Source organism: Dicentrarchus labrax, unplaced genomic scaffold (genome assembly GCF_905237075.1).
Source record: "Dicentrarchus labrax unplaced genomic scaffold, dlabrax2021, whole genome shotgun sequence".
Classification (NCBI taxonomy): Eukaryota; Metazoa; Chordata; class Actinopteri; family Moronidae; genus Dicentrarchus; species Dicentrarchus labrax.
The window spans coordinates 22,282,478-22,308,144 of NW_026136721.1; the positions used below are offsets into that span (position 1 = coordinate 22,282,478).

Below are 25,667 nucleotides of genomic sequence, written 5' to 3' on the forward strand. Positions count from 1 at the left end.
ACACACACGGCGACCCAACACCGCCTCTGCTGCCTCTCTCGTTACAGCTCAGCGATCGAGTTACGCGGCCGGGGAAAATGTTGCAGTAGCGCGGAGAGAGAGGGAGAGAGAGAGAGAGAGAGAGAGAGAGAGAGAGACTGCAGCATCGCTTGAGAACAGCAGCAGTCCCAAGCAGTGCAGGTGAGAGGGGGAGAGAAAAAAAAAGCTAGAGGAGGAGGAGGCGCATGTGGAGGAGAGAGAGAGAGCGAAAGAGAGAGCGAGAGGAGAGAGAGAGAGAATGCGGGACTCTTGGAAAAAGACGCATCTACACTCGGTCCATCACCGAGACATCCATCCCGAACACAAGGCTGCACAGGAATACGCTGAATTGATGATGATGTTGGGATCTCTGTTTTTAAACCTCGCCAAGAAAGGCTCTAATTTCCTCCTTTATGAGAAGAAAATGTGAGAAACTCGCTCTGAAGAGCACTCCTCATAACTTGCGTGAAGGAATCCGACGGCTTGGCACGTTGCTCCACTGCGGGAAAAAAAAGAGGAGGAAAAACGCAGCTGGATCTGAAGGTAAGAAAAAGATCCAGTAGGAGCATCCCTAAGACTTTTTCCAAACTGATTTTTCTTCCTCTTTATGGGGGGGTTTTCCTCGGCGTCCGGAGAGCCGAGCAGTATTTTTTCTCCCCCCTTTTGTGTGGTGCTGCATTGCAGTTTCTAACTGTGAAAAACGCGAGAAAAGCCGCTGTCCCAAATGTGACTGGAATAAAAAAGAACTTACAAATGGCATTATGAACTGATAAGCGTCCTCCTGTGACAACGGGATAGCTCTCCGGTTGGCGGGGAAAGAAAGGAGTGAAGAAAGAGTGAAGTGGATTAATCAAAGACTGATGAATTAGTTTCTTTTTCTTTCTTTTTTTTAGCAGCAGAATGGATTTTTTTCATATCTCTGTGTCATGACCAGCCTAGCGAGACACCGCAATTGTTACAGAAGTTAAAAAACAAAAGCACTGAGTGTAGGAGGAGAATAAAAGAAAGGAGCCTTGCACCGCTCAAGTGAACTACAGTGAGAGTGCGGAAGCTTTTCTCCGGACCTCAGGCGGCAGTCCGCAGAGAGCGACAGGGAGAGTGTAAGAAGCATAAATCAAACACCCACGCTGTGAGGTACGCCAGACCACAAAACACTAATAAAGAAGAGGCAAGCCGCAGCTCGGAGGCAGACAGAGCGGGGAAGGAGAGAGGCGAGAGGAAGAAGGAGCCATGCAGAGGCTTGGTGCAGTGCACTCCTCCGCGGCGCAGGCTCTCAGCCTCGTGGTCTTAGTGCTGCAGTTGCTGACTCAGCTACCGGGTGCCTACTCAGCTCTCCGGTACCGGGTGGCGGAAGAGGGCCCACCTGATGTCAAAATTGGAAACGTTGCCGCCGACCTGGGCCTCACGGCAGGTACAGGCAGCGGGGATGTCACCTTTGCCCTGGAGAGTGGCTCAGAGTTCTTCAAGATTGACAATGTGACAGGTGAGCTGACAACAGGCCCACGGCGCATTGACAGAGAGAAGCTCCCACAGTGTCAGATGATATTTGATGAAAATGAGTGTTTCTTAGACTTTGAGGTGTCAGTCATAGGGCCTCTGCAGAGCTGGGTGGACCTGTTCGAAGGCCGCGTGGTCATAACAGACATCAATGACAACACACCTTCCTTCCCCTCACCTGTGCTCCAGCTCTCAGTTGAGGAGAATCGCCCAATAGGAACCCTTTACCTGCTGCCCACAGCCACAGACAGGGATTTTGGGCGAAACGGCATCGACCGCTATGAGCTGATTCAAGATGGTGGAGCTGGGTCAAGTTCAACAAGACGCACAGCAGGAGGAAATCCCATTACTAGAGTAGATGGAGTTGGTGACCGGAGGGGTAGAAGTGGGGATAATGGAGGAGGAGCCAGGAGCACAGTGTTTGAACTACAAGTTGCAGATATACCAGATGGCGAAAAACAGCCACAGCTCATTGTGAAAGGCACATTGGATCGTGAGCAAAAAGACTCATATGAGCTCGTCCTCAGGGTTCGAGATGGAGGGAACCCACCGCGTTCCTCCCAAGCCCTGCTTCGTGTTTCCATCACTGATGTGAATGACAACAGCCCACAGTTTGAAAGGTCCACGTATGAGGCAGAAATGGCAGAAAATGCCCCTCCAGGTACACCTGTCCTCCAGGTCAGAGCTTCTGACCGTGACATTGGAGTCAACGGGCAGGTGGAGTACGTCTTTGGAGCTGCCACTGAATCTGTCAGGCGACTCCTGCGGTTGGACGAGGCAACTGGATGGCTGAGCGTTCTTCACAGGATCGACAGGGAAGAAGTGGCTCAATTGAGGTTCACCGTAACGGCCAGAGACCGGGGTCAGCCACCTCGTACTGACCGCACCACTGTAATCTTGGCTGTCCGGGATGAAAATGACAATGTCCCAGTTGTAGAGATCCGGAAGATTGGACGGATCCCCGTTCGAGATGGGGCAGCATTAGTGCCGGAAAATGTTTTGGTGGACACACCAGTAGCTCTGGTGCAGGTGTCAGACCGAGACCAGGGAGAGAATGGGGCTGTGACGTGCACAGTTGTAGGAGATGTCCCATTCACATTGAAGCCAGCTGGTGAAACAGCACTCCCACCCCTACCTGCAGATGAAGCGTTTGACAGGTAAGCCAGACCAAAGGTAACCCTGCAGACTAAGGCACAGGAATCCTCACTCATCACAAAGGAAGGAAAGAACTACTTATTAAAGTAGTAATTTCCTCAATTATTCTGAATAAATTATTAATTTAGGATAATAAGTAGCTTGAAAACAGGCTGCTAGATATTGCAGTAATGAACCAGTATCTAATAATCAGTTCCTGTCATTTAGGTAGGATGATGCACTACTTTTCTTGAGGGAACATAGAAATTGTAAGTAATGGTAATATAATCATGAAGTAATGATGCATTTCAAATAATAGCTCTGTGAGATGCATCACTTTACAGCAACACAGGAATAATTCATTAAAAACTGGTTATTATTTAAAATACCCATATTATTAGAAACTGGTTCATTAACATGCCATTTAGCAAATTGTATCTTATAGCTATCTATTATGCTGTCCCTGATTCAGAGTTACATTAATTTGAATATAGTTCTGACTCATGCTTAGGTAACTCCCCAGGTATGTATATGCATTTTTGTAAAGTCATGTACTAGTATATACATTTTTGTTGTAAAGGTAAAAATTAACATCAGTCATAGACAAAGAGTATCTAAGTCTTTTTTATCAGGGGCTGGTACTGTTTTTATCCTCTAAGTTTTCAGATCTTGACATTTACACATTCAGCATGCAGTTGCTATGAGTCTCACCCACACTACAGCCCCAGGAGGTGTTTTATTTTCCACAGAGAATTCAGAGAACAGTGGCTCAAGTGTTGTTTCATGCAGATTTCATTAAGCTTGCTTCAAGTAGTGCCACTCATTCAATAAGGCTACAGAGTAGTTATAATGTCATACAATCTGTAAACTTTGAACATAAATATTCAGTAAAGTCAAGGGTTTTAGACTTCTCTGTAATATTATTCCACTAGCGCAAGCTGCAAATGTCAATGCTCATAAGTCAATTGTAAGGATATTTCCTGAAGCTATTGCATGGAGGCAGATAGGGAAATAGAGAAGGCCATCTTAGGATATTACAGCTACTGGTTATGACACCTGTACAGTAAGGTTGGTTGTTGTATTGACTGTAGGGCTGTCCCTGACTAAAACAATTCAAAGTCGAAGTAATAGTTATTAAAGGTCTTCAGCCTGTCGATTAGTTGATGTAATTGTTTCTTCAGTGTTATTATCTCTCTGCAGATGACTGCAGTCACGCAGGAAGATCTCTTAAAATCTAGTGCATATTAAATACTAATTAGTTATTAGAGCTGAAATAATTAATTAATTAATCAATTAGTCAAATTGACAGAAAATTGCCAACTTTCTTGACAATCGATTAATTGCTTCAGTTATTCTTGGAAAAAAAAACTCATTTTTTTTTCAAAAGAAGGAGTTTGCTGCTTTTCTTTTTCAAATCCTTTTAATCTTATCTGTTTTTGGTCTGATCTGTTGGTCAGACAACAGACATTTGTGGATGTCACCTTGAGATTTTTAGCATGTAATGGGACATTATCCATAAAAAAAACCAACACATTGACTACTGACTGAAGAATCTGTAGTCAACAATCACCCGGATAATTAGCTAATTAACGAAGTGGGCGCAGCACTAGTATTTTGTTTGACTACTATTGAAGATCTATATTATTTTTGTTTAGGGAAGCAACTACATTCATGACATTTCTTTTCTTATTATTTTCCCAGGAATAAGAAAAAATACTTCTTACATACTTCCGCCTTGCTGGACTACGAGGCCACCAAAGAGTACAGTGTTACTATTGTGGCAGTAGATTCAGGCAGCCCCAGTCTGTCCAGCAACAGCTCCCTGATGGTGCGAGTGGTTGATATCAATGACCATGCCCCAACCTTTGCCCAGAGCGTTGTGGAGGTCCACTTTGCCGAGAATAACTCGCCTGGAGAAAGGGTAGTCACTGTGGTAGCCACAGACGCAGACAGCGGCAAAAATGCAGAGATTGTATACTCCCTAGACCCTGCTGCTAATGGGCCATTCTACATAGATGCCGATAATGGAGATATCCGTGCCACTGGGGTTCTGGACCGTGAGCTGCGAGAGAGGTATGAACTCCGGGTTATTGCCAAGGACAAGGGTACCCCATCTCTGCAAGGCTCTGCGACTGTTGTCGTTCAGGTGACTGACCGCAATGACAACGCGCCAAAGTTTGTTCAGGAAATCTTTACGTTCTACGTGAAAGAGAATCTGCTCGCCAACAGTCCAGTTGGCATGGTCACTGTGACTGACGCTGACGAAGGCGAGAATGCAGAACTTAGTTTGTTCGTAGAGATGGATGGAGTTGATGAGAAGAAGACAGGAGAGAAGATAGAAGGAGAAGATGATGAAAAAGAGCAAGAAGAGGTGTTTTCCATTGAGAACAACACAGGAACCATCTTCTCCTCAGCATCGTTTGACCGTGAAAAGCTTTCCACCTACACCTTCCGTGTCCGGGCTGTGGATGGAGGGGAGCCCCGCAAAACTGCCACCGCCACCGTCTCGCTCTTTGTCACAGATGAAAATGACAATGCCCCATCAATCACCTCTCCAGCCAATGAGTCCTACACCCTCCTTCCTCCTGCCAGCAGTGCCCGCACCATTGTCAAGACTGTAACAGCCATAGACTCAGACACTGGCCCAAATGCAGACCTTCGCTTTGCTCTTGTAGGTGGAAATCCCTTCAGACTGTTTGAGATTGGTCACACCAATGGAGTGATCACCCTGGCAGAACCTCTGGAGCGGCGGCACAGAGGTTTACATCGCCTGGTGGTCCGGGTGAATGATAGTGGGGCCCCCTCTCTTTGTGCCACCGCCCTGGTTCATGTCTTCATCAATGAGAGCTTGACCAACACTACCATAGTGGATGCACAGGTAATCTTTATATACGTCTTACTTTGTGGTGTTCAGACCTCTATTGTTCCACAGAGATGGCAACAATAACCAATAATGACAGTGACCATGCAGTCCTTTGATCCATTCAAATAATGGCCACTCTGATAACACATTACAATGGAAGAGGGTGGTAATGACAACTGATTGTAGCTGTTTAAACTAAACTGGTCAGAATATTATTTTCTTGATAGAATGAGATAAATGCAGAACTTCCACAGTCTGCATGGAGTTGCAATTTCCTGCCCATTTCTGAGAAAATAATTGTGTCTATATTTGTCCCAGATAAAGAACCCCATTTCTCTTTTGAGGGCTATTGGCAATGCCAGCTTCTTTGTAGTGTGGATGTTCTTTGTCCAGCATACATTCTTATAATGACTTTGTGGTTAAAATAACAGTTATTACTGAAGTGGTTCTTTTTTATGGTACATTGAACTTAGAGCTTAGAGCATTAGGTGTGTGTGTGTGTGTGTGTGTGTGTGTGTGTGTGTGTGTGTGTGTGTGTGTGTGTGTGTGTGTGTGTGTGGGACAGAGAGAGAGAATTAGAGGGGAGTGTGTTAGAGAGGCAGAGAAAGAGAGATGAGCCTGTCCCAGTTTTGGCCTTGTAATACAGAGTAGGTTGAAGTATGTTCATTTGAATACTAGTTGTACTTTAGCAGTGTCTCCTCACTATAGCCCTGAATATTGATGAGGTTTAGGGGTTTCATTGTGTCATGCGGCGCATTCTGAGCAGAACAGAAGTGGTCAGACAGAGAGGAAAGTAACTGAAAACCACTATAAACTCCACATGAATAATGTTTACAGGGAGAATCAGGAATGTGAAATATCTGTTCACTAATACACCTACTATTATTGAACAAATCTATGTGGTCTTCTTGAACCAAGGACAAGGAGGCAAAATTAGAGTTGTCTTGGAAGATCCATACTGGGGTGAAGAGGTAATAGACTAGACTCAAAGACATTACTGTGATACCAGAAATAACTACAACTGCCAGCATGAGCAAATTTAGATTATGCTATGCTGGTTGAAATATTTCTCTCTTCTCTGCCCCCATTGTATTAATCAAATGAACTTCCCATTACGCTTTAAAAAATGTTCAACTAAGCTATAAATGCTGTCAGGTAATAATTACTAAAACTTTGTCTTTGGTGTGGGCAAAGTAATTTGTATTGACTAATAATTAAATGGGCTCAGTGGCCTTGTGGTTACAGTGTTTGTTCTGAGACTAACAGCTTGTGGTTTTAACCCCACTCATGAGACTTGTTCTCATATTTTCTGTGAGGAGAAGGTCTTCAACTGTCAGGTCTGTGCATGTAATGTGACGTAAACAGCATAACCCTATTTCAGCTCTGAGACATTTGAGAGGAAGAGAACAGCCAGACAGATAAGAGGCACAAATCTCCCAAAAATGTGTCAAAGCACTGATTTTGTTGGTTACCCAAAATACCATGCCATCCTTAGATACTGTGAAAAGCCCCTTTTGTATCAAATTACATGTTTCATTGCACTAAGTGTGGGATGGCTGTGTGAAAAAAAATATACGAAGGATTGTGATTTCTGAGGACACACCTTACAATGCAGCAAGTGCTTCTCTGCTGCAAACTATACGTGTTCATTTTGCGGTGCTTCCCTGGGTGTTTCAGCTTGTGTCAAACAGATAATAAAATAGAAGCACTTGGGGAAATGTGTATGATTTCCAAGTGTCTAATGTAAACTTTAGCTGATTTTTCATTTTCAATTATGTTGCTGTAAAGATATTGTTGACAGTCGCATAGCAACTACAAGGAAATTGTGCTTAGTGTGCCCTTTGAGTTCTCTGTATCCTTATTTTTAACGACACTTAAAAAACGAAGTCTTTTGTTTAAGCAGGAGAAAAACACATCCTTGTATAATCATAGCCTGAGAGTTTTGACTCACCTCATCTGGAGACAACTCGGTGTCCGAAAAATTGCACATCTTTGGTTTGTCGGAAAGACAAACAACAGGAGTACAGATAGAAGGTGTAGAATTTGGGCTCTAGCCAGTAAGAAGAACATCTCATGAATGTAATGCTGTCACTTAAGAGTATAATGAAAAGTACAAATTGAACAATCAAGGGGGTGAGGATTAGAACAGAACAGTTGGTAAGCGGTGGAACAATGGCGTTGACAGGTGGAATTAACTGCAATGTGCCGAAATGACCGGGGCCATTGAATGGAACAATAGGGTGTAATATGTCCAAGCTGGTATAAAAAAGCCGTCTTTGATTACAATATGCATAGTTTAGTTTGATTGTAGGGAGGAACTTGGCGGAGTAATTGAGTAGAAGTCATTGAAGAGAGAATACCTCCATCTCATAATGAAGTCAAACTGAGTGGTGGATGGATGCCAGATGTAATTAGGGAAGGAAAACGGCTGCTACTGCTGCAGCACCGCGGCAGAAAATGACTCCAGTCTTTTTTATCCAACAGTACTTGGTGAACCACATGTTGGGTAATTAGCTGCAATATGATGCTGCAGAGTTTGAGCTAGAGGAAGAAGGAATTGGAAATAGTTTGTGATATCTCAGACATTTGGGAAACTTTAAGGTGCTTTGTTTATCAGAAGTACACTGTGCTGTGAGGCTGATTAAACCTTTTAGTGATAACATTTTCACATTCGTATAATTTGCGTTACATCTCAGATCAAGAGATTTTCATCTCGGAATGTGGGGTTTTGCATGTCTTTCTAGAAATATGACTAATAGCTATCAGTGACAAAACTGCAGCTCTCTGTTCTTATGCAGAGCTGTGAACGCATTGAGCCGCAACTAAGATCAGGCACTTAGGTCTTAGCTTAGGTCAATAGTGTGGTCAGGGGAGAACTCCTTGTCTTGGTTGCAGCATCGGCATCTGCAGTGACATGCAGATAACAAATTCCTTGGAGAGTGGAACAGATAGATGGTGGTGTTATGCCCAGCCGGAACAAAGCTCATGCAGCAGAATGGAAGATTCCACTGGGAGTTTGGGATGCGTCAGAGGGATGCAGACGAACACGGCGGTAGAGGTGGCTGCTGCGCTCATCCTGTTGAACACTTAACTGTCCTGTGTATCTTTAAACACACATACACAAACTGCACTTTGGCGGCTATACATAGCTTGCACTCAGTCGGGGTATCTCTTCTTCTCACATGCACACACACGCATGTGACGTGACTCACAATCGTACACCTTGCACGTTGTGATGCATCGCTCTGTCATGTGCCTGCATGCACTCTCCCAAACAGACACAAACTTGGCTATTGCACTGTCACGTAGTACATGCACATATGGCACAGCAGTGCTATTTTCTTTCCCTGTTTTGCACACACAATACAGCAGACAGTGCTGGGATGTGCTTAGCCAGAGACATGCCCAGCAGAATGAGAATGGAAAGGAATACTGCAGGCAAAAGAGAAACAATGGGGCTGAGGGGAGAGCGGAGCCTGGCGGGGAGAGGCCCTCTGCAGTGGAAGCAGAATAATGGAACAGAACCAACACAACTTGCTCAAAAACAATGAAAACTTAACCCAGAGATAGATGGTGATAAAACAATGAAATAAACGGCACCATTCTTAGCTTGGGGGTGACAAGAAGTGAATAATGTGGCTCTCTATATGAGTAAGCCTAATATGCCTTAGATAATGTAATAAGCAAGTTACACAGTGCAGCTCTGTGAGAAGCACTCTCTGCAGTATTACCAATACTCCAGGTTATAGTGTAGTTATTTTATTTGGTTATTGCAAACCACAGGGGCTCAAATTGAACTTCTCTCTCTCACCTTCACTCTCTGTCTGTCTCCCGTTCATTCCTGCAAGCCTTATTACCCACCATTCTTAAGGCAGCAGGGATTACATGAGTATATAATTTCCAGCCCTGACAGGCCAAAGGAATTGTCGTATGAGCTCCGGGACGAGGTGTCAGGACTGCAGAATGAGTTTTTCTCGCTAACGGAGACCTTACATTCTGTGTGGGCTTGTGGATGTGCATGCATACATTTCAGTGTGTGTGTGTGTGTGTGTGTGTGCGCATTTTGGTATATTGTCTCTGTATAATGATTCTCCCAACATAGTTGTTAAGTATTGATTAGAAATATTCAGATTCATGACCCTGCCCCATATTACCAGCAGGGCTCTACAGACCAGAACTCCACGGCCTCATTGTATCCTGTCGAGTAAGGCTACATAACCATTAATGGCTGTGTTTGTGCTTCAGCATAACCCACTTTCTTGTAATGATCTGTTTATTAGTGTACAAGCTCATAGCGTGTGTGTGTGTGTGTGTGTGTGTGTGTGTGTGTGTGTGTGTGTGTGTGTGTGTTTATGTGTTCATAATGGAAGATTGTTATTTGTCTCTTCAATCTAATATACAAATATAAAATATTTTAAGTGTATTATATGTTGATCGAAATGGATTAGCATTGATTTGCTTTGCGTCAAAGAAAAACTGTTTTGCTTAATAGAACAACACACGCAAGACCCTAAATAGACAAAAAGAAAATGGCTATAAAAAGGATTCCATAGAGCACACTTATTTACAGTAGCCTTCTATCGGTCTGTCCATCCAATTCTCAGTGCAAAAAAAAAAATTGTGATAGCAAATCCTTAACAAATCCACGCCTACGCTATCATTTACAATAGGGACATTGTTCATTGAAGAGACAGAAGATGAGCTTGTGTTCTGGGGATATAGTCATTGCTTGTCTCTTGCCTTTACTGCACATTTATTGCTTCTAACTGTCGCTGACCTTAATGTCTAAAGTTTTCTTTTATTCTTTTAATCAGCTTTAAACAGCGTAATCCTAGGCATTTCCTGTACCAGTTGATGCCAGATCACAAATGGAGAATTACAGGCAACTTGAAATGCTGCAACTGGGAAGCAAGAGCAATTATATATTTAGCGACACTCTATGTGTCTGGGAATAATGGAGGAGCTCCCCCACTAAAACGCAGTGATGAGTTTAATTAAGTTGAAGATGCTGTTTGATGTTTCTCTATGGCTCACACCCACTGTCATCTTTTACAGTTGCTGTTTTGGACTTTTTTCTCATTGATGGTTTCTCTCTTTCTGTTGCTTTTTCTCCTTTCCTCTGCATCTTCTCTCTCTCTTCTCCTTATTCTTCTCCACTCTCCCTCTCACCCCAGGTGGCCCGAAGCCTGATGGCTCCACTGTCACTGGACATCGCAGGGGATCCAGACAGTGAGCGTGCGTTAGGGAAACAGCGCCTCAGTGTAGCTATTGGTGTTTTGGCAGGAGCCGCCGCGGTCATCCTGGTTATCCTTCTCGTCGTCACAGCTCGGCAGTGTGGTGCTCAGGGCAAGAATGGTTATGAGGCCGGTAAGAAGGAGCCCGAGGAAGACTTCTTCAGTCCTCCAGGGGCTCAACCACAAGTCGGCCGTGGCAGGGGATCAGACCGTGGACGCAAACCTCGACGGGACAAGCGCAATGGAAGTGGCGGTAGTGCAGCTGCAGGAGGAGGGAAGTCTGACAGATCACTCTACAGCGGTATTGTCACGGTCAACGGGCTGCGTCGCCATGCCAATGATGACGACGAGGAGGATTTGAGCAGTGCTAGTGAGCGTCTTGCGGCCCGCTACTGTGTTGTGGACGGTGACCCCGGCAGCCCGCGGATGGGTGGCGGCAGGAGACACCAGTCGAGCCCAGATCTGGCCAGGCACTACAAATCCAGCTCACCTCTCCCTGCAGTGAATCTACAGCCCCACTCCCCCCCAGCTGAGGGAAAGAAGCACCAGGCGGTCCAAGACCTGCCACCTTCCAACACCTTTGTGGGCAGTGGGGGTTGTGTGGGCAGTGCCGGCTCCAGCAGCAGCAGTAGCGGAGGCAGTGGCAATGCAGATGCTATGTCCCTGGGATCTGACCAGTGCTCAGAGTATGGCTGCCAGACTGGGAACAAGTACAGCAAACAGGTAGGACCTCTGGGAAGTGACTGGGATGAATTTGTCTTAATCTAAGTCAGGCCTTTTGTGACTCATGTCCGCTCTCTGGCTCCAGATATATGTCTCCTCCTCCTCCTCCTCCTGCCCAGCTTCATCCCTTCTTATTCACACATTGCTGACACACAGTACCGTGCACCCTGCCGCTAACATCTAAACACCTTTTTATCTCCACAAAATAGCTGTCAGTGTGTGTGCACATGCTCGCGTGTTTGTGTCGGCATCCTAAGCCTGTGAGCAGTGTGACGGTACCCTGCTGTCAGAGTGTGTATGTGCTACGTGTCAAACATCAGCCCTCTGTTTAGCAAGATCTAATGCAGGGGACACGAGTCGACCCCCTACTGTAGCCGGACAGTATGTGAATGTGCATTTGTGTGTAAATCCATGACTGCATGTGTGCGTGAGTGTGACCATGTGTATAAATCCCTGAGGAGTTCAGTTGGAATAAAAACACTGAGGGAGTGGGCGAATAGTTGCTTCCAACTGGGTAATTGGTCATTTTGTGTCTCTATTTCCCTTGTCAAACTGTTTTCGTTCTTCCATTTAGAATATATGTTTATTCCATAAACAATATCAGTTGCATAGATAATGGATGCACTGGCTTTGGTGTTTGCTCAGGAAGTTGCAGTTAAAAGCTGAAGTCCTGCTGACTAAAAATACTGCATAAAGACTTTCACTCACCCCTCTACCCACGCGCACATGCAAACTAATACACACACAGGCTCCATCTATCATTGTCGACACACAGACACAGCAGGGTCTCCCTAGTCCATGGGGAGTGCTCCCAAGAGTGATGTTCGAGTGACAGCTAACCCTTCTTAAAGGGACGGCGTCTCATTTGCTTGACGGACAGCTCTACATTTATCCTCCCCGTGGTGAAAAAGTGCTGATGTGGTCATTAAAAGGGAAGGAGAGGAGCTTCTAAAGCTAATCAATTCATACATAGGCTTTCTGATCCTGCTCAACACACACACGCAGGAACACGCACGCATCCGCATACGCACACACTCCAGAGGTTAATCCATTACGGAGTCAATCCTCTTAATCTGCCGTTCCCAGGGAAGGAAAATGCTTACTGGGAGAGTTTGGCGTTCATGCTTACGTGTACTCAAAACATGCCAGCACATATACAGAGACACGCCGACACAAACTGACAGCGTAATGAATTATTGATCGTATGGGGTAATTAACTCCTCTGGTGCAGTGGAGTGTGCCCCCGCCCCATCCCAGCCGACCCCCAAAATATCCAACAGTCAGTTGTTTCATACACAACTGCGTGTGTGTGTGTGTGTGTGTGTGTGTGTGTGTGTGCGTGCGTGTGCATGCATGCGTGTGTCTGAGACTTTGGCTGCTTGTGTGTGACTGCGTTCACCCACGTGTCAGATTTTGTTAACTCGAACAGTTTGGCGACACAAGCAGGTTTGTGTTGGTGGGTGCCTGTCACTGTGCTTGAGGGACTGCTTATTTCATGAAGCCATATGCATTTTATACATGAGTGCAAGTGAGAGATAGACTCAGGGAGTAATAGGTGGCGAGTATGTGCCAAATGAAGGAACTGGGACGCTGACAGACTTTGGAATAGCATTAGATCAGGAGTGGGAGAGAATTATAGGAGGTTAGGAGGGGAGGAAGATGAAGTAAACGAGATGGGGGGTGGGACTTTGAATTTCAAAGCTACTTTACTGGGTCAGTGAAAACTCTAAAAACTGTTCATCTGAAGTCAGCACATCATCAGACCAACTAGGGTGCTCCAAATAGGAAAAAAAATAAATGGATGGAAAAAAAAGTAATAAAAAGTGGGCGTCATGGATGAAGAGCAAGATTGCATCAGAGAGGCAACAAGATGATAAAACAGCTCAGTCCAACGGATTTGTATCTTTTTTAAATCTAAATTGTTCAGTGAGGAGAGGGAGAGGGAAGAGGAAGGATATCCATGTCAGTGGGCCTGAACAAATATAAAAATGAACATGAGAAAAATGTAAAAAAAAAAATGAGTAAGGGATTGTATCCTCAAGAGAGCAGGAGCACAATTGAGAGATAGAGGTTAGCTGAAGGAGAAGAGAGAGGTAGTAATAGAGAAAAAGCAGTGTGAGCCAACAAGGACAAGAGTGTTTGTTTTGTATTTTGATTAGGGATGGGTATCATCTGATATCTTTCAATATTAGTGCCAAAACGATTCCTGAGTTTTGGTACAGATAACAAAATTATACATTTTTAGATACCTTACGTACAAAAAAAGCAATAAATTTTCAATAAAAGAATGTATAAACAGGTCTACAAATCTGAAAAGACTTTTGAAGTATTTTTTGGAACATTGGTAGTTTTGTCACAGAGACATTTTGGTTGGTACCCAAAAACTGTTGGATACACGGCCTTAATGCTGATGGAGGAGGTAGGGCTGTCGCAGTGAAGAAATTTCCCTTGCTGTGATTTACGGTGGCTCAACAGCGTGGTATGCGGTATTACCACCATTTATGCTGTTTTTTGTATTACTTTGTTAAGGGAACAACAGGATAAAGTTTTCATCTCAGTACTTGCTTGTACTAATCACCTGCACTCTACCTCCTCCTGCCTCCTGGGTCTTCCTGGGTAGTTAAGTCAGCAGAGTTGGCAGTTAACAGGGTCACTTGTTAAACCGGAACACTGGCAAGCCACAGGACGCAAACGCAAAGCTGTGGCAAATTGGGATAATTAACAGATCAGTCGTGTTTTCTACTGCAAGACTGCTGATATTTCCAGTCGGGGGGGGGGCTTTCCAGAGGAGTGAGATGAAGGCTAGGTGACTGTTTCTCGTGTGGTATCATAATCCTGGTTTGTGAATTGAGGGATACTGGGTAGCACTGGATGTTTCGGACAGCGCTCCTGCCTAGCTGCTCTAGGATGCTTTCATGTCTCAAAAAACAAATACTGAACATGATGTGATGATGTGACATCACTTACTGTTGTGGCTGGCCTTCCCCTGCGGTTGGCTTATCAATAGCGCGGTATTTCCTTATTGTGGTTATCGCAACAGCCCTAAGAAGGTGTAAAAGAGTATCTGCTCCCATCTAGGGAGAGGCAGGGAGAGAGAGAGAGAGAGAGAGAGAGAGAGGAGAGGTCTGGTTTGGGTGGCAGCCAGAGAGAGAGAGTGGACTGCTGAGATGTGGGTCATCAGGATACCCGTTGGCATCAGGACACATTAATGATCACAGCAGTCACATGGCACTGCAGTCAATATGGGCAAAGTGGCCTCGTTCTACCCCCTAACCACTACCACACACACACGTAACACGCTCCACCACAAAACTGTTTTTCCTGTCTGCTGTCCTCAATCAACCACAACAAAGGTCATAGTGGTTTTGTGAACTCACTGAAACATTCATGTTTCCGTTTCCTCTGGTTTTTACCTTTCTTTTTATCACAGTGTGTAAAAAAACTCGATGGGCCCTTTGCATTGACTTTTTCTTTTTTTTCTTACCTCTCCTTTTGACTTTTGGCCTTTGTTCCTTTCTGTCGCTTTCCCACTTTCTTTGCCATATGCGTGGCCATAAATCTAAACACCCAGCCACTGCTACCTTTGCGTCTTCCATGCAACACACTGACCTCTGGGAATGAATCGACTCAGCGATTTCACTAGTGCGACTTCTTCTTTTACTGTAGTGAGCACTTTCTCTCTCTGGACCCAGTGTGTGTGTGTGTGTGTGTGTGTCTGTGTGTGTGTGTATGTGGGAAAGGGGGTGGATGAGAGCACGGTGCCACAAAGGCTGAATCGAACCAGACACACATCCATACACACACACACACATCCAAAGCCTAATCAATGTGCCGTTTACGAGGCCAAGACTGCAGCAGAAACAGGTGGGTTGACAGCGCAGTTTTTTTGTGCATTGCACAGTTTCACAACGCTTAGTCGCTTAGTGAAGGTCAGCACTGGGCTGTCACGACACGGGGTGCCACAGTGTTTTGACACAGCAAGGACAGGCTAGGGAGATGAGTTTGTGGTGAACAGGACTCATCCAGCCAGTCTCGTCCATCTAATTGGACTGTATGGACGGACGCTGGCGGAGAGATTAGGTCTACTGGATTATAAAATTGAAAAGCAGCTTTTCATTTCAACGAAATCCTTCCAGGATTAAATATGATGAGCGTCTGTCATAGACTCACACTCACCCCTCCACACACTCAGGCACGCTACATGAGCACCGCACATACGCCTCCTGTGATAACATGCAGCATGCATTAGGGTCATAGGGTGAAGGCACTGTCAAGCAGAAACGAACACACACACACACACACACACACACACACACACACACACACACACTCTCCCCTCCCTCCTTCTCTCGGTTACACACACACTGTAACCGACCCGTGACCCCTGTCATGATGATACCAATACACTGATGTATTTATTAAAGCCACCGCGAGTTCAGGCAGCGCAGCCGGCCATATGCTCACAGGGTGAGGTGGGTGGGGAGGTGAGGAGGTGGGGGTAAGCGAGAGGTGAGAAGGACGAGGTAACCAAAGCGGGGATCACCCGACGAGCCAGACTGAAAACTGATCTACTGACCTGGAGACAAAGAGCGATGGGAGGGGACGGGTAGGAGGTGAGAGTCAGTGGGCATCAGACAGGGAACATGAGCCAGAGAGAGAGAGAGAGTGAGAGCGGTACGGACAATGAGAGGAGATGAATAAAGGTTCCAACATAACTGGAAAATGGAGGCAGATGTGTGTTTGTGTTAGATGCTCAGGTTGCAGAGGTGGAACACATGCTCAGCCTGTAAACATTGATTTTACGCTTGACCAGGATCATATGGATACCTTATAAATATGCTGTGTTCAAAGGAGCTTTCATATCTGCAGTTCTGGTCCATTGGTCCAGATCAAAGAAAAACATTATACATTGGTGCATTTATGTTCCATTTAGTGTAAAACTTAATAATAAAATAGTTAATATATAATTGATATAACGAACCAAGAATTGCAAACATTAAATAACTTTATTTTTCACTTTACAGTTTAGTCGACCTGTTGGCCTGCAGCACTGAGCCTTAATGTTTGGCTTCACTCATTCTTTATTCACAAAGAGCCATTTAAAGTAATGGCTGGTTGTGAGTATTATTAGTTAACACTGCTACTGGACCTTCTCTGTTCTATTGTAAATTATAAATGATTAAGTTTTTAATTACAAACGGGGAAAACTCCTCACATTTGTGTTACTGTGGTTACCAATCCATGATATGGAAATATCCTGTTAATTTGTTTCGTTAAGCCTTTTAATTTGACAAATTCACATTAATCACTGAACAAACCGTGTTTCATATGGAGTTCGAGTTCACTCCAAAAGCTATGCCAGCATAAATGAAACAAACCAAACAGAAAAAATGTACCAGAGTTTACCAAAAGAAATCTTAACTCAAAGTCCCTTTTATCAAGAGCTTTAATTTGCATCTCCCAGTCTTCATCAGCAGATTGTCTTTGCTTAGTTGTCATGGAGATAGATCAGCATTGATCATGTGAGGTAAGTATGGAACCTCTATCATATTGTAACAAAATCTGGTTTATAACTGGTCATCACCAAATTGCATCTTAACTGCACCAAATATGGTAGCACCCACCCACCCTCTATCTACACTGGGCATGTTTTGGCCACAAACCTTTTTACGTCTGTCTTTCTTCTCACATGTGAACTGCACTGATTGTGTATTGGGTATGTGAGCACTGCCATAAACCTTTCCGATTGCACAGCGGGGCTGCAGCTGAAGGCACCCTGTGTAGAAAGTGACTGGCTGCATGTCAGCATGGCATCCGTAGCTGCAGTCCTCAGAGTAGACGAGGTGCCAGTCTAAATGTCCTCAGTTGAATGGAGATGAGACCTCAAAAGTCATGTTGCGGTCAAGATAAAGGTAAGGGGAGGAATGTAGTAGCGAGGGTTGAGGTTAGTTTTTTAAGAGTCATGGAATGAAAGTTAATGGAACGTCTTCGCAAATTAAATCAAAGATGTGTCTATGTTCCGTGTGTGTGTGAGCTCAGGACAAAAGCAGAAAGACAAAGCGAGAGGAGAAGCTGAGGGAGTGAGATTGCAGGAGGCAGAGGGAGAAATTGTCTGTTTCCTCACACATCAAGGTCACCCAGAGCTGAAATGTGATTGGAAGTCCCCTGTCTGTCTTGGCTGTTTACCACACAAGATAATACAGACAGGCTGTTCAGCTGATAATGTTACTGTGTTAACAACTCCTCCCTTCAGCTTTTGTTTCAAGCTCTCTGTGAAATGGCAGGAATGTGGGAATGTCATTCCCACACATACACGCACACACACGCAGACAAGCTGAGGCAGGGACGCACACAGCAGACACTGTCAGACGTGTGATTTTAACAGACACAGATGGGCCCACTGAAACACGCTCTTGTGTGTACATAATAGCACATAATTACACACCATCCCAGATCCTTATGCATATACACTTTTCACCGCAAGCAGACTGATAAGAATATGATGACACACGAGCAGAGAAGGAAAGTTTTCCGGCTCTTACATCAGTTTCTTCTTCCATTCCCTCTGGATCGAATCACATGCACAAGCCCGGGCACACTCTGTCTCCTAAAATCACACACATCCGAAGAAGCTTACAAACACACTCTCTCTTAACTCCCTGACACACACGCACACACTCGAACACACACAAAGACCTACATAGCAGGCCCCTTGCAGAGATGCTTCCTTTTATTTCCTTCTTGAAGACTCTGCTCTGTGTCGAGCAGCTCTGCATTCAGCTCATCTGCCTTCCAGCATTACCTTAATGGCTGTCTGTGGGTTGAGCAATTTTACCCAATATTGCTAAACAAAAGCGCTCTTTCTCGCACTAGACAGGGATTCTAGACAGCTTAGTAGCCCTTTGACTGGTTTTATCCACCTACACAAAAGAATCTTCAGTGCATTAAGTGGTATTGAGTTGGGCTGAATTAAATTGACTTGAATGGGTTTTGAATTGAACTGAATTGGACTGAGCCCAACTCAGCTCAATTACATAATTCAAATTGTATGGAATCGAGTCAGACAGAGTCAGCTCAAACTGAATCTAACACAAGTGATTAAGATTTTTTACCTTGCCTGTGGATGTTGCAGGTGACACTGAGTGGGCAGTATGTGAGTGACTATTATTATATTAAGGGACTGACATAATATGATTCGTTTTATTTTGTTAAGAGAGCTGAAAATAAGTTTTTCTACTCATCATCTTAGTTTAGCTTGTGGATTTACGTTTGTAGCTGTAAACTGTGTTCTGAAACTTTATATATTCATGCTTGCGGGCTTAGTTTCTTAAGTCTTGAGCATTTAAAGAACCAGTGTGTCTAGGATTCAGTGGCATCTAGAGGTGAAGTTGCAATTTGCACACATTTAAAGCTCAGCCTTCCAAGCGTGTAGGAGAAACTACGGTGGCTGCAAAACTCGAAAGGCCCTATCCACTGCCAATGTTTGGTTTGCCCATTCAGGGCTACTATAAAAACAATGATTCTTATTTTCACACACAATGAAAACATAGCTGTAAATATTATATTCCATTTCTGCCAATATATCCTCCTAAATGTTGGCACTGGACCAACACTGGACGCTGGACCTTTAAGAGCTTGTGCATTCAGCTTTATGGCTTGAAGCATAATCTTACAAGCTGTGCAGTAATAAAATTACCCTTATGGTTGCTCCGTTCACCCCTACAGGTTCTAAATGCTTGAAGCAAACTGGGTCTTACAATGTTTTGTTGGACCACGTCTTTATAATGATTATTTCTGCTGCATCCCACAAGAACTGTTTATGGATTTACGCAATGAATCTTAAAAATGGGGATGAAAAAATGTCAAGGCTGACTTAGATACCTCACCTTACCTTATGTTCAGACTTACACATTCAGCCCCTAAGCACAGATCTGAATGTACAAACTTGCAAAAAAGAGTTTACAGGTACAAATCTGTAAGACTATAATAACAAGAACAAAACTTTTCAAGCACACCATTATGAATGATTGACTATTCCACAGACCAGTCGCCTGCACTGTCTGCTTCTCAATGCTCTGTAACTCATCCAATAAAAAAGTGTCTCTTTCCAACCATCCATTCCCAATGTCTGTCTGCCCAACCCCCCCCCCCCCCCCCCACCACCACCACCACACACACACACACACACACACACACACACACACAACACGCAAACCCATCCTCCTCCGTCTGTCTTCCCTCTGATTGATCTCTCTGTTCTCCCTAAGTGGTTTCATCTCTTTTCATCACTCTCCATCTGGATCCATCTTTTCAAAACGTGTTTTTTAATGGTTCCAAACTTTTTTTTAATAACACTTAATAGTTTCTTTAAATTTTACAAATGGCTCTTAACCACCCGCTCCCATTTTCCTCTCCCTCCTTTTCCCTGCCTCCTTTTCAAACTGTAGTTAAAGTCAGCTTTAATCTTTGCTTTTCATTTTTTTTCTGATTGGATAAAATTAAGCATGCTACCAAGGAATGAGCCTAAGGTGTGAATATCTCCACTGTGCAATATGGTTTATGCATTTTTGCTACTGGCAAATCAGAGCACATTTCTCGCCGGATATCAGCTTATTAGATCTTGCGTGAGTGTGAAAGACTGGCCCTGGTAGCGCTGTAGTCCAAAGCCAATGTTTTTGCCCCGGGCTAAGTGTAGCCATCTGTTTTAGAATTGTTGGTGGAAGATAGATAAATCGGAAGATCAAGATGGAGATAGAGAAAGAGAAAGGGGGAGAGACAGAAAATCAGTGGAAGAGGAGAAAATAAATTCCTGCACCATGTGTTAGGAATAAGGGGATGGGGCGTGGTGGGGGAGGAGGGTTTGGGGTTTATGATAGTTGGGCGGGGAGATGAAGAGAAATAAGGCGACTGGGAGAAAAGGCGAAGTTTCAGTGAGTGGTAGGGGGAGATGTGGAGCTACAAAATGAGAATGTGTTCTTAGGTACCGCCTAGGGGTGGAAAGCTGATGGAGTGAGTGTAAAGAAGGAGGAGATGGGATAAAAAAGATAGAAATGAGGTATATGGGTCTAGGGTTAGGAGAAGACAGGAGAAGAGAGGAGGGAGGGAGCCTCACTCTGCGAGTAAAGCCAGAGTCTTCAGGCTATTTTGGGGTGTGTGTGTGTGTGTGTGTGTGTTTGTGTGTGTGTGTGTGCATGTGCATGAGAGAGAGAATGAGAGCTTTCTACCTGCCCTATCAAAGAAGTTACATAAATCTGAGTGGGCAGGCCTCTGCCTGCAGCGATGCTCCATATTATACCACTGACCCAAGCCTCTCTCAATGTATGTGTGCGTGTGTGTGTGTGTGTGTGTGTGTGTGTGTGTGTGTGTGTGTGTGTGTGTGTGTGTGTGTGTGTGTTTTCATCCTTGTTCAGCCCCACTTGTTTGTTCATGTCAGAAATAGACCAGATAAGAGACACCCACCCATACATGCATACACACTGAAACAGAGACAGGTAGAGCTGAACTACAAGAACTACCCGGTCAAGCCTTTAGAGAGAAATCCCCTTGGTGCCTTCAAACAGAGGCATTAAAATAGTTTGACCCGTTTGACACACACACATACTCACACAGACTATATAATCACACACTCAGGCCGTGATACTTTTCACTCCCTCCCTTGGACGTTACAAATGAATAACTTCAACTGCCACCGTCATCTATAATATGTAAGATAACATGATTATTTTACCCGTCTCGATACAGACACTCCCAAAACAAAACAAACGGAACTTTGATGAATTGCACTGCACTTTAAATCAATGTAGTGCTCCTAATACAGAATAATAATTGCACAGCATTACAGTAAAGCTGGTTCTTAATGGGTCAACACCGCACAGGTACGATTCAGACATGCATTATTTAAGAGGCTCTGTTCTCCTGTTTCACAAATACAGAGATATTATGAAGACGGCAACTAAGAGCTCTTGAGAATAACGGAGGATGAAACCAGCAAAAACAAAACAACACACTCAACACTGAATGTCACTCAGATCCGCAGACATACACATAAACTTAAACAGCACACAAAAAAATGTAATCAAAGTCATGCAAATATATCTGCCAATTAGAGCCCCAAACAGGTTTCCATGGGGATGAAATGGCAACCTCTAATTGGCTGGATAAAAGAATGCTTGCATCTGAGCCAACAACCTGAGATGGCAAATGGAAAATATACACAATCCCTCTGCGCATGCATACATACATACACACAAACACAGAGGCGCAGACTGTGTAAGTGGGGATCACTGACAATTTATGCATGGTTGGGGGAGTCACACACAGTATCACCGGTAAGATGAGAAGCTAGGATAGAGTGTGTTGACACAGATATGGTGTATTGTCAGGTGCAGGCACACACACGTGCTCATTGACCGGTCAGTCTCTTTTAAAAGCGTGAATAAAGCTTTGGACGCGGTGTCGTGTTAACATGAAAGCTTTCACGGCTGTTAAAAAGAGCAGGCTTTGATTAGAAATAGATGTGTGAGAGCGTTTCTTAATGCCGGCCTTTGCTGACGATGGCCCCTTTTAAATCCAGCAGAGTCGTTGCAGGGAGCCTTCCATCAAAAATATGTTGAATCGACGATTTCACCTCAACATGCTCTCCGTGGGTTTTGCTTTTTTCCTCAATTTTCTAAAAGGCAAAAGTCAAGTGTGCTGCTTGGCCACGTTTTAAGTAGATCTCAACCACACAGCAGCAGCGGTGTAGTTTCAAAGGTGATCAAACACTAAATTTAAAATTATTGTCTAAACTACTAATTGAATATCAAAGAAACTGGGGTTATTTTCATGTGCATGACTTTTACAAAGCAGTGTTACTCTCACATGGCGTGATCATTATGAATGGTTTAATAATTCATTCTCTACTCCCATATGGGGATTTATGTAGAATGTGAGTCAGAGGAAAACCAATTTACACACAGCACATCCTAACTTGTGTAGACATTAGCCAGTGCATCTACAAAGTACTTAATTCAAAATTTGAGCTTTTCAATACACGCTGTTAAGTGATGCAAAAACTATGCACATTGCAGGTCTTGTTGCTGTCCTTTCAAAATCATTCCTTTTTTCGTTTTTCTAGCTTTAAAAAGTCCTTGCATTGTGTCAACGATTGAAACGGGACTCTTGGTCTTATCAGCCCCTCCAGGAAGTTGTAATTTTGTAATTGCAACAATTAATGCAAACTCAAACAATCCCAATAATGACTTATTATTCTAGTTTCCATTGCAAAACTTTGAGTCATATGTTGCCAACTCACCCTGTCCAGACAGTGCAATTTTACTCTCATTGGAACAAGCTGGAATTACACAAAAACAAAGAAATCTATCACTATTTTGCAATTTTCACTTCCTCTTACAATTTTATTATAAACAAATGCCTTAAAACAATACAACATGCATCAAATTGTTTTTAGAAAAGCTGCTGTGAAATCAGGCATTTAATGCCCCAACAATCCCCTCTAACTCTTTACATCTCCAAATGACCCTCTGTAAGGCTGTGCTATCAGCTGGAGTAGACATCCATTAATATACTGGTAAGAGAATATACACTACACACCCATTATAAGTCATTTGTGCAGTTTATACCTGTAGTTTTAGTATGCAACAAACATTATGTTTCCAGCTGCAGCTTAACTATTTTACTGCAGTAGCTGTGGAATAATTTGCATTTTTAAACATTTTTTTTTTTAATGCCAGGAGTCGCATAATAATCAGGCCGACTCCTCGGCAGAGGCTCAGCACTCTGAAACTCTGCTGGATATGACTTCACTGAAGTCACTTCTTAACCCTAATTCTGAACCATAATTTTCAATGGGGATTTCATAAAAAGGAGCCAATGTACGTATATGTTTGAAGTGTGGTGTGAGGTTATCGATGGGAATGGGTTGGATTCTCCTCTGCTTTCTCATTAACTCTCCTCCTTCCTTCTCTTTCCGCTCAATGGCCCGACTCTGCACTCAGTCTCTGGTGTATCGAACAGCACACACACACACACACACACACACACACACACACACACACACACACACACATGCGCACACTCACATGCGAGAAGTCTGTTTGCATACCAAAAGCATACTTCATAGCTCAAAGAAAATGAAAGCCATATTAATTATACAGTCTTGCGTTCGCACACACACGCACGCACATACACATACACACACACACACAAAAAAAGAGAGAGAGGAAGAGAGAAGGAGCAGTTGTTTTATGTTTTTCCTCTGCGTCAAAGGAGACAGAGTGTGAGAATGATTGAGTCTCCATGCGTCAGGGAGAGAGGGAATGAGAAATAGCGCAGAAGGAGAGAAAGAGCGCACTGTTATCCTTCTTTAATGTGTGTGTATGTGCCTGCGTGTCGTCTGCCCAGTATAACGCCCCCTCTGTGTCCCCGAGTCACTCACACACACTGAGACTATTGTCAAGACATTGGGCGAGGCGCCCCAAGACGTTTCAGTGACACTGTCTGTCATGGGGGTGATAGGGCAGAGATGGACTTCACTCACTCAAACATACACACACACACACACACACACACACACACACACACACTCACACTGAGAAATATCCAATACTCATACGCAGAGATGCTGTATTACCATTTTAGGTCATAGTCATATGTAGGTGGGTGAGTTAATGCAGTCTTCTCCTGGAGTACAGGGCATGTGTGGGTGTGTCTGTGTGTCTGTGCACTTCCAACTTGCTTTAAAGCTTATACGTGTGCTTGTGTTTGTGTATGTGTGGCAAGGCCTATGTGGTGTTTGTTGGCGTCTGACAGCACATTAGGCAAAGCTATCTTTAACCTTGTAAAATGAGTGACACTGATTCTAAACTGACAGGATGGATTTCAGTTTTTCGTGGCGTTCCACCGTGTCAGCCTCTGTCAGCTCTGCCCGTCCTCCCATTTTACAAAAGACGCTACAAAGGAGTATATGTGAGAGAGAGTAAAAAAGAGAGAGGGGATGGAGACAGCAACAAAATGAGAAAGCTATAGAGCAAGCTGGGGTCAGATATGATACATCAGATAGTTTGGAAAGTGAAGAGAGAGAGAGAGAGCAGTTGTTGTGGAGAGGAAAAGAATGTGTACAAGTGTACAGGATGCAGAGAAAGAAAAAATATAGGGAGGAAGTGAAGGTGGGGGTGGGGGTGGAAGGATAGAGACCTTGCGCTTGTATCCGGATGTCTCTGAGGTCCTTTATTGACTCTGTCTATTGTTCACAGCAGCACTCCTAATCACTCTCAACAGGGAGGTTGTATTTCTGTGTGTGCGTGCGTGCCTGTCCGCCAGCCTTGTGTGCAAGACTACGTATCTTTAGTCTCATCCTCACTTTTACCCTTTCATACACTGGCCCCCACAGTGAAGCTATTGTTCACTCTCCTCTGGTCACCCTTAATGGACAATAGCAGTGGGTGGGAAAAGCCTGTTCCTAACACGCATACTATTAGTCTAATGGTCGACACACACACACATATACACACAGAATGGGCAGTAAATACCATCTAAATAGCAGGCATACATATGTATGGTCTCCCTTACTCATACACGCACACAGAAGGCCAGTTGTACGCCACCATCCTGTTTGCATCTTTCTTAACAATGACTCCTGTCATGGATATTAAAGGAGATGACTGTTTTAGAGGCTAGCAGCGGAAAGCGATGAACATCACGAGCACATACACAAACACACCAACAAAGGAGCTAATCTGAATCATGGGGCATTTGTCCAGTAAGCCTCGCTTTACATCTCACTCTACGAGCTTTTGTTTCTGTTTTGTTTCCCCCCCTATAGACAGCCACAGCTACACAAAAGGATAAACATTTCAAAGGCCTAATGCTGTGAATAGAGTCAGTGATTTTCAATGTGTATCTGCAGGGTGGAGAGCCCAGATGGAGAGAGGGAGAAGGGAGAAAGCTCAATGCCAGAGTGGACAGCTTGATGGTAACAAAGCTGTGGTGGATGCAGTAGACCCGCATGCGGAGAAGCACTCCCTCTCTCTCTCTCTCTCTCTCTCTCTCTCTCTCTCTCTCTCTTACTCTCTCTCTCTCTCTCTTTCTACCTGCACACAAATACACATACATAACGTGCCAGCAGAGAAAAGACACACTCCTACACGCTTACAGTAACTAGTTAGGGCATTGATAATGAGCAGTTGCCACAGGGTTTG

At 44.1% G+C, this 25,667-nt stretch overlaps 1 protein-coding gene across 1 annotated transcript in view; it reads left to right on the top strand.

Annotated features, from left to right (window-relative positions):
- The first annotated feature begins 325 nt into the window (after positions 1–325).
- Positions 326–25,667, top strand: part of pcdh7a (protocadherin 7a) — a 41,282-nt gene continuing 15,940 nt past the window's right edge. Inside the window, exons 1-3 of the mRNA XM_051384644.1 lie at positions 326–2,672; positions 4,351–5,527; positions 10,687–11,469. Of these exons, the coding sequence (XP_051240604.1) occupies positions 1,249–2,672; positions 4,351–5,527; positions 10,687–11,469 (3,384 nt within the window). The 5' untranslated portion in view covers positions 326–1,248. The remainder of the gene's footprint in view (positions 2,673–4,350; positions 5,528–10,686; positions 11,470–25,667) is intronic.